We start from the raw sequence: 13049 nt of genomic DNA, 5'->3' as shown, positions 1-13049 counted from the left end.
AAATTGCATTCACCACCACTCTCTCTGTCCCTTCAATCTGCCTTTACTCTTCTCTATGGTACTGTCACACTGACATACTGGTGGTAAATATTTATTTGTCTATATTTTGGTTTATATGTCTCCCTCTACTAGAACGCAGGCTTCAAGAGGTGAGGGAGCTTTATCTGTTATATTCACTGCATGTCCCCAGCATCTAAAACAATGCCTGGACATAGAAAGCTCAATAAATAGTTGCTGAATGATTTAATAAACTTTGCTCTCTGACTATGGGCAGTGGGAGATATGTAGACACCAACCCACTGCTGTGGGCCCCTGAAGTATGTTGCTCACCCCTTTATCAAACATATGCTCTCTGTCAATATTCCTATGGGGAGTTCAGTCCCCATTCTGGCATTTCTACCCTCACACCTCACCCCCAAACCCTGATAGTCAGCAGAAATCTAGAGGAAACTATTCCTTCCCAGAGGGTGTGTAGGAGGAGGGTCCATGTTATCTACCAGGCTCTGCTTAAGAACAAAGCTACCTCTAACTACAGTTACTGGAGAAACTTACATCACCCACACACACAGGATCTAGTGTAGGTAGCCGGTAGATGGCAAGACTGTTGGGGTTGTCTCCTCCAGTGGCTAACAGAGTTCTGGAGGGATTCAGCTCGATGGCATGGATGCCACAGCCCTGCTGGGTCACACCTCCAGGCTCCCGGTCCTTCAGAATGGGAATCTTGGTGATCTGGCTTGTCTGCACATCCACTACAAACAGCTACAAGAAAAGGGACACAGAAGCTGACAGTTCTCTTTCATGTGGCTAACCCTGGGTACAAGCACCCATTCATTCAATTATCCATCAAACTTTAATTAATTAATGTCTACTGTATGTCAGACCCTGGGAATTGGTAAAGGCATAGTCAGGGCTATTAGTCAAATGAAATATGAAAGTAAGAAAACACAACAGAGGCAGGCATAATACGCTACATAAACACAGATTAGCAAGTAGTAAATTCTACCAGGGATTCAAAGACAGCCTCAAAGAAGACTAGCGTTAGATTATGGACCTAAAGAAAGAACCCAACTAAGGATTTTCTGCCAGTTTGGACATACTTTAAACATCTCATTCTCAACCCATGCACTGAAACTTAGAAACAAAACCATTCCCAGAGCCATCAAGACTACTATTTAATGTACTATAAACATTAGATTTGCTGGAGTGACCGGAGACATATGACAAGAGTTATCTCTAACACATATACCATTTTCTTCTATGCCTCCATGCCTTTGTTCATACTGTTGCTTCTGACTGAAATGTTCTTCTCCACCTCCTTTCCAACCTAACCCCTTTCCACTCTATAAGATTGATTGGTTTGTATTTATTCATGAGAGACAGAGAAGACAGACACACACACAGGCAGAAGGAGAAGCAGGCTCCATGCAGGGAGCCCGACGCGGGACTTGATCCTGGGTCTCCTGAGCGCCGCCTTCAGCCCAAGGCCTGATCCTGGAGACCTGGGATAAGTTCCACATCGGGCTCCTTGCATGGAGCCTGCTTCTCCCTCTGCCTGTGTCTCTGCCTCTCTCTCTGTATGTCTCTCATGAATAAATAAATAAGATCTTAAAAAAAATACTGTTCTAGCTGCTAGCACTGTGACTATGAACAAGAGAGAAATAATCTGTAACCTCATATACCTTAATCTAGGAAGTTAGCTTAAAATTCTCTCAGCAATTCTTTTTTTTTTTTTTAATTTTTTTTAATTTTTTTTTATTTTTATTTATGACAGTCACAGAGAGAGAGAGAGAGGCAGAGACACAGGCAGAGGGAGAAGCAGGCTCCATGCACCGGGAGCCTGACGTGGGATTCGATCCCGGGTCTCCAGGATCGCGCCCTGGGCCAAAGACCGGCGCTAAACCACTGCGCCACCCAGGGATCCCTCTCTCAGCAATTCTTATGATGAAGCCAAATCATGCCAAATCTTTGTATAAAGTAATCTACTGCTTGCACAGGAAGGAGACTATGAAAGGAGAAACTATTCTTTCAGTTGGCTCTTCCCTCTCATCCTTTTTTTCATCACCTCTCTAGAGGACTCAAGTAGTCTTTGCTGCTTCAGGCAAGGCCACCATTGAAACTATTCTCTATACCGTATCAGTTATCTACATAAAAATGGCAGTCCTCCCAATGTCAGTTAGAAATATCCTTAGGGGCCCCTGGGTGGCTCAGTTGGTTGAATGGCTGGCTCTTGATTTCAGCTCCCACCAAGGTCTCAGGGTCTGCAGGGAATCTGCTTAGGGATTCTCCCCACAACCCCTAGCCTGCTCACTTGTTCGTGTGCTTGTGCTCTCTAAAATACATATAATCAAAAATTTTTTTTTAATTTGAGAGAAACAGAATGTGCAGGGGAAAGGGCAGAAGGAGATAATTTTTTTTAATTTTTTTTTTAATTTTATTTTTATTTTATGATAGTCACAGAGAGAGAGAGGCAGAGACACAGGCAGAGGGAGAAGCAGGCTCCATGCACCGGGAGCCCGATATGGGATTCGATCCCGGGTCTCCAGGATCGCGCCCTGGGCCAAAGGCAGGCGCCAAACCGCTGCGCCACCCAGGGATCCCAGGAGATAATTTTTTTAAAAAAGATTTTTATTTATTTGAGAGGAGAGAGAGCGCACAGAAGAGAGTAGGGGCAGAAGGAGAGGGAAAAGCAGACTCCCCACTCAACAGGAAGCCCTGATGCAGGGCTTGATCCCAGGACCCTGGAATCATGACCCAAGATAAAGGCAGATGCTTAACTGACTGAGCCATCCAGGAGCCCCAGAGATAATCTTTCGAGCAGACTTCCCACTGAGCAAAGAGCCTGACATGGGGCTGGATCCCACAACTCATGAGATTACCTCTTGAGCTGAAAGCAAGAGTCAGATGCTTAACCAAATGAAATCACCTAGGCACCCCAATAAACAAATAAATCTTAAATCTAAACTCCCGGGACGCCTGGATGGCTCAGTGGTTGAGTATCTGCCTTAGGCTCAGGCCGTGATCCTGGGGTCCCGGGATCCAGTCCTGCATCAGGTTCCCCACAGGGAGCCTGTTCCTCCCTCTGCCTATGTCTCTGCCTCTGTGTGTGTCTCTCATAAACAAACAAACAAACAAACAAACAAACAAACTCCTTATCATGGCATCAAGACTCCTCAATCTGGCCTCAACCTCTCTAGCTTTATATCCTGCCACGGAACCATGCTCTAGAAATAGCAGCTTATTAACTATTATTCACACAAAAATCTTCAATGAAATAGAATTATTTTGTTTCATGCTCATGCTGGTCACAATGCCAGAAATGTTTTCCCCTTTTCTTTTTTTTTTTCTTTTAAGGTTTTTATTTATTTAAGAGAGACAGAGAAAAAGAAAAAGAAGGGTGGGGGAGGGGCAGAGAGAGAGGGGAAGAAGTAGAGTCCCCAATGAGCAGGGAGCCCTAGGCAGGGCTCAATGCCAGGACCCTGAGATCACGACCTGAGTGGGAGGCAGGCGCTTAACCACCCAGACATCCCCCACCCTTTCTATACTTGGCCAGTATGTACTTAATCTTTCATGATTCAGTTTAGACATGTGCTCTCTGAATATTCTCTAAATCTCCAGGCTGGTTAAGTTTTTTTGTTGTAAGTTTCCCAGATAGTTCTTTACCCACAACTTAAGCCTGTATCACACTGCTTTAAAATCTTTACTTGTGGGACACCTGGGTGGCTCAGTGGTTGAGCATCTGCCTGCAAGGAGCCTGCTTCTCTCTTGGCCTGTGTCTCTGTCTCTCTCCGTGTCTCTCACAAACCAATCAATCAATCAATCAATCAATCAATCTTAAAAAAAAAAATCTTTGTCTTTCTCCCCCAGTAACCTAATAACACCCTCCCAATTCAAAGAGCTGGGGGTTTATATTATTTTATGCTATAATTCTGCCTCAACAATGCAAAGCTAGGGACGCCTAAGTGGCTCAGCGGTTGAGCCTCTGCCTTTGGCTCAGAGCGTGATCCTGGTCCCGGGATAGAGTTCCACATCGGGCTCCCTGCAAGGAGCCTGCTTCTCTCTCTGCCTCTCTCCATGTGTCTCTCATGAATAAATAAATAAAATAAAATCTTAAGAAACAAAAACAAAGCAAAGCTATATAGTAAGCATTTATAGAAGACACCTTTCAGGGAGGTTGCCCAAGAATTTTAGGGGGACCTCACATTCCTGCACTCAGAGGAGGGCTGAGTAGGTGTCTGTCTGATATAAGCCCAGATCTTCAGATCAGAGAACTGTCCAGAGGTGGCTTCCTGGCTCAGGGAGAAGCAGTCCAGAGGCTATATTGGACTGATCAAATTCTCTCAGGAATGTGAAACTGGCTTGGTGGCACTAGACCAAACTGTCTGGATGGCTAATTTCTACCAAAGCCAGTCAGAAGAGAGAGAGTATGGACGTCCTTAGTTTTTTGTTTGTTTGAAGATTTTATTTATTCATGAGAGACACACAGAGAGAGACAGAGACAGAGACATGGGCAGAGGGAGAAGCAGGCTCTCTGTGGGGAGCCCGATGCAGGACTCAATTCCGGGACCCTGGGATCACGCCCTAAGACCAAGGCAGATACTCAACCACTGAGTCACCCAGGTGCCCACATCTTTAGTTTCTAATGGCTTTCCAGTTTCTAGCTCTGTTTCATGCTGAGATCCAGGGATACTTCCTGCTCTTGGGGTTTGTGAACTATCCCTTTTTATTTTTTAATTTTTTCAAAGATTTTATTTATTCATGAGAGACACAGACAGAGAGAGGCAGAGAGAGAAGCAGGCTCCATGCAGGGAACCCGACCCAGGACTCGATCCCGGGTCTCCAGGATCACGCCCTGGGCTGAAGGCAGGTGCCAAACCACTGAGCCACCCAGGCGTCCTGAACTATACTTTTTTAATAAACATTAGTGGGTTTCTCACTCTTCTAAGCAAATGATCTCTATACAACACAGCCCCTCAAATGTTTAATGAAACAAAGTTAACTACCCACTTATACCTTTGTGGTTTTGTGGGATAATGCATCTATAACATGTTACCTTCTAGACTAGATTCCCAAACTGACTATCACAATAACTTGAGGAATTTTCTTTTTTTTTAAAGATTTTATTTATTTATTCATGAGAGATACAGAGCGAGAGCGAGAGAGAAGACAGGCAGAGGGAGAAGCAGGCTCCATGCAGGGAGCCTCACGTGGGACTCGATCCCAGGTCTCCAGGATCAGGCCCTGGACTGAAGGCGGCACTAAACCACTGAGCCACCAGGGCTGCCCAGGAATTTTCTTTCTTAGAGAAAAACTATAAAACAGGCGCCTGGGTGGCTTAGTTAAGCATTTGCCTTCATCTCAGGTCGTGATCCCGGGGGTCCTGGGATTGAGCCCAGCATCAGGCTCCCTGCTCAATGGAGAGCCCACTTCTCCCTCTTCCTCTGCCACTCTCCCTGCTTCTATGTGTGCTTGCTTGCTCTCTCTCTACCAAATAAATAAAATCTTTGAAAACAAAAACAAAACAAACTATAAAACAAAAACAATTTCCAGGCCTACGCTAAAACTCCTCCAATTAGAAATTTCTGACTTTTGGGGCCTAAAAAACTGACTTTTTCCCCAAAGGATCTCCAGGTGAATCTGATGACTGCCTCTGTTTAACAATTACTGGTCTAGACCCTTACTATTCAAAGGTGCATTGGAGAACCTGTTAGAACCCAAGAATCTCAGGCCCTACCCTAGACCTATTAAATCAGAAACTGGAGTTTCCCAAGATCTCCAGGTACACTGAAGCTAGAGAAACACTGATGTAGAAAGAATCTGCTCTGTATAATAAAGGCAATGAATTTGATAAGTTATAGGAATAAAGTGACCTGCAATCTAGAAAGATCCAAGTTTCTCCTATGAAATCTGAGGGCTGACTAAAGCTTATTTTAGTCTACTGTGTCAGATCATTCCTCTTTTTTTTTTTTTTTTCTTTCCATTTCTTTGTCTTAAAACAGGGCTCCATTTATGCCATCTGGAAAAGGTGTGGAGAAAGGTTTCAACTATTCATGTCCAAGAAAGTGTTAAGTCCAGTCTCTTTAGTTCTGGGATTGGGAGAAATCTAGATTTGAAGTCCACATTTGCTATCTATTAGCTGTGTGATCTTAGGCAAGTCAGTCAACCTTTTCAAATCTTTTTTTTTTTTTAAGATTTCATTTATTTACTCATGAGAGACAGAGAGAGAGAGAGAGAGAGAGAGAGAGAGAGAGAGAGAGAAGCAGAGACACAGGCAGAGGGAGAAGCAGGCTTCATGTAGGGAGCCTGATGTGGGACTCGATCCCGGGACTCCTGGATCACGCCTTGAGCTAAAGGCAGATGCTCATCTGCTGAGCCACCCAGCCTTTTCGAATCTTGTTTTTTATCTATAAAACTAGAATAATATCTGCCTCTAGGATTGCTAAGAATCTAATAAAGTGTCTGGCACAGGGCTTGGCACAGAATTGGTGTCTAACAAGTAACAGTTAATAGTAATACACTATTCTAATGTTTAATTTCCTATGGTGCAGTAGTTTCATCTACTCTTGAAAAACATTTGATACAAGGGAAATGAAAAAGTTGGTAATATCTGGGTCTCTAGAGGGCCCAGGAAACAAGGAGTTTATCCCTAACCTCACTCTTGCAGAGGGATGACAAAGTACCATGTGAAGGACAGAACCTTTTTGCTTTTTCAAGCGAAGGGAAAGGAATGTGAATGAGCTGCCACAGAATATCTCCCCAAGCACTCTGACAAGGGGTCAACCTTTCATGCAGCTTCTGTAACAAATCCTAGAATGGGGCTGTTCTACACTAACCTACTGGGATCCCTGCCAGGAACTAACAGCATGGCAAGGTTAGTTTGAGTCTCAATGGTTCCCTGAAACCTACAACCTAAAACAGAGGAAAAACAAAGAAAGCAAAATCCTTACAATCAGGAAGCATATAAGACAACAGAGTACATCTCTGAATGCAGGTTTAATGTGTATGTATATATATATATAAACACATTCATATTCATATTCATATATATATGAAATGTGCATACATAGAAAAATCAAGGCAGCTTAATAAAACGGAGGGGCTCACAATGCTTCTGCAACTCCAAAGTGTTTTAGCTGGAGCCTAATGAAGAGAGGAAAGCAAATCCACACAGGTCACACAGACATCAAGGTAAACTATACTGAGTCAGACAGAAAAAGGCACAGCCTAAGTCTGCTGAAAGTTGAGTAAAGGGAAGACAAATGAAATCAAAGCAGAATACATTCCCTATCCCAAACCAAGATGAAGAGGAGGAAAGGAGAGTCAAGACCAAGAAAAACAACGGAAAATGGTTAGACAATATGTATCAAAAATTAACAAGTGTAAACAAACTCTACAGTTATTTTAGGAACTTACACTAAGGAAATAATGATGGGTGATAGTCAGTAGAGCATTCAACTCTTGAGTTCTGGCCCCTTGTTGGGAGTAGAGTTTACTTAAAAAACAAATGTAGTAGGGGTGCCTGGGTGGCTTAGTTGGTTAAGCATCTGCCTTCAGCTCGGGTTTTGATTTCGGGGTTCTGGGATTTATATAATTACAAAGTCTATATCCTACTTCCAGGCAATACCATCCAATCAGAAAAAATAGGGTATAGGGTACAGGAACGCCTGGATGGCACAGTCAGTTGAGTGACTTTTTTTTTTTAATTCATGAGAGACACAAAGAGAGAGGCAGAGACATAGACAGGGAGAGAAGCAGACTCCCTGTGGGAGCCCCATATAGGACTCAATCCCAGGACCCTGGGATCACGACCTGAGCCAAAGGCAGATATCTGCTCAACCACTGAGCCACCCTGGCGCCCCGAGGGTCTAACTCTTGATCTCAGCTCAGGTCTTGATCTCAGGGTTGTGAGTTCAAGCCCCATGTTGGGGTCCAGGCTGGACATGGAGCCTATTTAAAAAAAATAAATAAGTGAATAAAAATAAATAAATAAATATAAAAAATAAAAGGGTAAATAAAAGAACTGGCCTACTAGTCTAATTTTACCCAAGTCCTCACTTCTTCCTATGGAAGACAGAAATTGATTTTTATAGCACTCAAAGATGCTAATATTGATGTACAGATTATTTAGAAGAAAACAATTTCTATACAAGATATTCTCAGCTTTTTCTTCCCCTACAGCGTTTTTAGGTATAAAGCCATCTACTCAGAATTAGCAGGGAGACTTACTTATCTCTAAACTACAAATTACTAGAGAAGAGAGACTGTAGTCACGTATTAATTACTTATCTGGCATATTAAAAGATTATAAGCTTTCAATAATAACAGTATTAAAACAATGATAATACTACATAATCCTTTTTTCACTTTTACTTCCTGAGCATTATAGCACAAAGACTTAATTAAGGACAATATGATTGTGTACTTGCCCACTGAAAAGCAAGATCTTTCTCTAGATATTATTATTATTTTTAAATATTTTTTTAAGAACTATTTTTTTTTAATTTTTATTTATTTATGATAGTCACAGAGAGAGAGAGAGAGAGAGGCAGAGACACAGGCAGAGGGAGAAGCAGGCTCCATGCACCGGGAGCCCGACATGGGATTCGATCCCGGGTCTCAGGGATCGCGCCCTGGGCCAAAGGCTGGCGCTAAACCGCTGCGCCATCCAGGGATCCCTATTTTTATTTTTATTTATTTATTTTTTTGGGGGGATCCCTATTTTTAAATATTTATTTATTCATGAGAGACATATAAAGAGAGGCAGAGACACAGGGGGAGGGAGAAGCAGGCTCCATGCAGGGAGCCTGATGTGGAACTTGATCCCGGGACTCTAGGATCACGCCCTGGGCCGAACGCAGGTGCTAAACCTCTGAACCACCCAGGGATCCCTTCTAGATATTATTTTGAACTCCAAAAAATTCCTTGTGTGATTCATAAAGGAAACTCCTGATGTGTCTGGGTGGCTCAATTGGTTAGGCGTCTGCCTTCGACTCAGGTCATGATCCCAGGGTCCTGAGAAGGGAGTAAGGGCTCCCTTCTCAGTGGGGAGCCTGCTTCTCCCTCTCCCTCTGCCTGCTGCTTCCCCTGCTTGTGCTGTCAAATAAATAAATAAATAAATAAATAAATAAATAAATAAATAAATAAATAAATAAATAAATAAATAAAATATTTAAAAAAAGAAAAAAGAAACTCCTTTTATTATATATCTTATGCCACTGTATTTTACTCTATCTCCCCAGAGAAGATGTATAATATATAACAGTGTTCAATCTTTGTCAGTAGACAAGCAATGAATGATAACTGAGCAAAGGCCACTTCCACCATTGTTTTAGGCTAAGAAAAAACAAGATTCATCTTGGTAAAGTAACATTTAAAAAACCAAGTTTATGAACAATATTTTATCAATAATAATGGAAATTTAAAAATGTAAGACAGACCATCAGAAGCTTCTCTTTTTATTTATTTATTTTAAAGATCTATCTAGGGATCCCTGGGTGGCGCAGTGGTTTAGTGCCTGCCTTTGGCCCAGGGCGCGGTCCTGGAGACCCGGGATCGAGTCCCACGTCGGGCTCCTGGTGCATGGAGCCTGCTTCTCCCTCTGCCTGTGTCTCTGCCTCTCTCTCTCTCTCTGTGTGACTATCATAAATAAACTAAAAAAATTAAAAAAAAAATAAAGATCTATCTATATCTATCTATCTATCTATCTATCTATCTATCTATCTATCTATCTATCTATCTATTTATGACAGAGAGAGGCAGAGAGAGAGAGAGGCAGAGACACAGGAGGAGGGAGAAGCAGGCTCCGTGCCAGGAGCCTGACGCGGGATTCGATCCCGGGACTCCAGGATCACGCCCTTGGCCAAAGGCAGGTGCTAAACCACTGAGCCACCCAAGGATCCCCAGCTTCTCTTTTTAAAGAAGCTTCTCTTTTAAAAATTTTTTTATTTAGTAATCTCTATACCCAACATGGGGCTCGAACTCATAACCCTAAAATCAAGAATTGCAAGCTCCATTGACTGAGCCAGCCAGGTGGCCCCTCTCTCTTTTCAAATGTTTTTTCATTTGTCAAGTTCCTGTTTAGTCCTTAACCACATGCATGCATAATTATGGCTATAATAAGCACAGGTAGAATTTTGTATGTTGGGGTGGCTGGCAGGCTCAGTCAGAAGTGAGCAATTCTTAATCTCAGGTTTTTTTTTTTTAAGCTTTATTTATTTATTCATGAGAGACCCACAGAGAGAGGTAGAGACACAGGCAGAGGGAGAAGCAAGCTCTACAAGGAGCCCGATGAGGCACTTGATCCCAGGATTCCTAGACCATGCCCTGAGCTAAAGGCAGATGTCTAACTGCTGAGCTACCCAGGCATCCCAAATCTCAAGGTTTTGAGTTCGAGCCTGGTACTGGGTGTAGAGATTAGTAAAATAAATTAAAAAAATTTTTTGCATCTCATTACATTTAACATATCAAATACTTTGAATGTTGGGCCTCCTGAATAGGTCAGTTGGTTAAACATCTGCTGTAGGCCCAGGTCATGATTCCAGGGTTCTGGGATCAAGCCCCACCTTGGGTTCTCTGATCAGTAGGGAGTCTGTTTCTTCATCTCCCTCTGCATCTTCCCCCCTGTTCTCTCTCTCAAATAAATAAATATCTTAATTTTACTTATTTTTAAAAGATTTTATTCATTCATTTGAGAGAGAGAGAGAGAGAGAGAGAAAGTAGGAGAGAGGGTAGAGTGGCAGAGGTCTTGGAGAGGGTGAAGCAGACACCCCGCTGAGCAGCCACTTAACCAACTGAACCACTCAGGCACCCTGCTTTTGTTAGTATTTAGATAAAACTTCCAATGATTACCTTGTTAAAAGACTTCTCTTCTGGATAAATTCCCTGAAAATATTAGGTCAAAGGGTATAATATTTTTAGGCTCTTCATTCAGCAAAAAATATCTACTAGACTTCCAAAATATGATGCCAAAATACTGTCAATAAAGGGTTTTAGTGGCAATGTATATATATATGTATCTGTTCCACCACATCCTTATCAGAACTGGTTTATTTAATTTGTAGACAGTAAAATATTTTGCTTTTATCTGTACTTTCTATAATGAAGGTAAATACAATTTCCTAATTGTACTTCCTTACATAATTATATAATAATAAATGTAATACAGAGGATTTTTTTTTGAGAGAAAGAGAACATGAGTGGGGGTGGAAGGGCAAGAGGGAGGATAAGTAGGCTCCTTGCTGAGAAGGGAAGCCTGAAAGCAGGCTCGATCCTAGGATCTTGGGACCATGACCTGGGCCAAAGGCAAAGAGTTGACCAACTGAGCCACTCAGAAGCCCTTGATGAATTATTAAAAAGTGTTTAAGCTGCTTGGGATTACGACTGGCATACAGAAAGAAGCCATAAATAGGATACAGAAAATGCTCACTATTTACCCTAAGCATACCCCAATCTGGCCAGAAATACACTTTTTTTTTAAGTTTATTTATTTATTCATTCATGAAAGATACACAGAGAGAGAGGCAGAGACATAGGCAGAGAGAGAAGCAGCCACCATGCAGGGACCCTGATGTTGGACTCCAGGGTCATGCCCTGGGCAGAAGGCAGACACTCAACCACCGAGCCACCCAGGCATCCCCAGAAATACACTTAAAGTCTAGAACCATCAAACTACTGCCACTACTTCTCCTCGTCCTTCACTGCCACCATTAATTATATCAACAATTTACTAAACACAATTTTTAGACACTGTGCTAACCAACATTTTACTTAATTCTGTTCATGACTCTACTGGACAGGTACTACTCTCTCCAATTATTTTAAAGGTGAGAGAAGAAAGGCTTAGAAGAAGGTATCTGGGGCTTGTCCACAGGCACAGAGTTAATGATAAATGGAGCCCAGAATCAGCATAGTAATTCTATCATTTGTACATCTAAAATCTCTCTCTCTAAAAATAAATAAAATAAAATAAAATAAAATAAAATAAAATAAAATAAAATAAAATAAAATAAAATCTCTCTCTAAGAGAGTCAAATATTCTGAGGAGTGCCTGGGTGGTTCAGTAGGTTAAGCATCTGCCTTCAATTCAGGTCATGCTCTCTGGGTCCTGGGATTAAGCCTCTTGTTTTGGGCTCCCTGCTCAGTGGGAAGCCTGCTTCTACCTCTCCCTCTGCCCTCCCTCCTGCTCATTCTCTCTCTCAAATAAATAAAATCTATTAAAAAAAATAATAAAAGAGTCAAATATTCTGAAAATAACATAAAGACTAATTCTAGGATAAATCTGAACATTTTCTACTAAGCGAAAAATAAACATGTCATTTAAAAAATGGCTAATTTGCAAGTTACTATCTAACTATGAAACAAAAATGAATGATACAGGTAAGTATGCTATACACCTGGCTGGGTCCAAGGAATTCTGAAAGCAGTTAAAAATATCTTCTAGGGTTGCCTGAGCGACTCAGTTGGCTAAGCATCTGCCTTTAGCTCAGGTCATGATCCCAGGTTTCTGGGATGGAGCTCCGTGTCAGGCTCCCTACTCTGCTGGGAGTCTGCCTCTCTCTCTCTTCCCCTCACCACTCATGCTTGCTCTTAAATAAATAAACAAACAAACAAATAAATTTAAAAAATACATACATACATGTATCTTTTAAAAGGGTGTAATCCTTTTGGGGAAATAAAACAGTAAAATGAGGGAGCACGAATTAAAATCTGCTCAGAGCAAAACTCCCACATTTAACCGTATTTTGTTTCCCTCTATCTCAAACTAGATTTCATATTCTGCTTTTATCATTTCAGGAATCTGCATATGTAAATAAACTTAGGGACAACATTACAGTTATTTTCTTAACCCTCATGTCTACCATTCTTCCCCCACACCCAAATTAGGCTCCTCAAAAGTTTTTCCTCCCATCTAACAGCAAATCACAACCCAAACTCATTTTGTTTGCTTCAATTTTGTTTTAACTTCAGTTTTAAGTAATCTCTATACCCAATGTGAGGCTCAAACTTACAACCCTGAGATCAAGAGTCACATGCTCTACCAACCGGGCCAGGCT

General features: G+C 41.8%; 1 protein-coding gene across 1 annotated transcript in view; it reads right to left on the bottom strand.

The window, feature by feature from the left end:
- Positions 1 to 13049, bottom strand: part of DCAF12 (DDB1 and CUL4 associated factor 12) — a 30989-nt gene that overhangs the window by 11320 nt on the left and 6620 nt on the right. The window contains exon 4 of the mRNA XM_055302192.1: positions 553 to 759. Coding sequence (XP_055158167.1) covers positions 553 to 759 — 207 coding nt within the window. The remainder of the gene's footprint in view (positions 1 to 552; positions 760 to 13049) is intronic.

This window comes from Nyctereutes procyonoides, unplaced genomic scaffold (genome assembly GCF_905146905.1).
Source record: "Nyctereutes procyonoides isolate TBG_1078 unplaced genomic scaffold, NYPRO_anot_genome, whole genome shotgun sequence".
NCBI classification, from domain to species: domain Eukaryota; kingdom Metazoa; phylum Chordata; class Mammalia; order Carnivora; family Canidae; genus Nyctereutes; species Nyctereutes procyonoides.
This window is presented reverse-complemented; position numbering and strand designations above follow the sequence as displayed.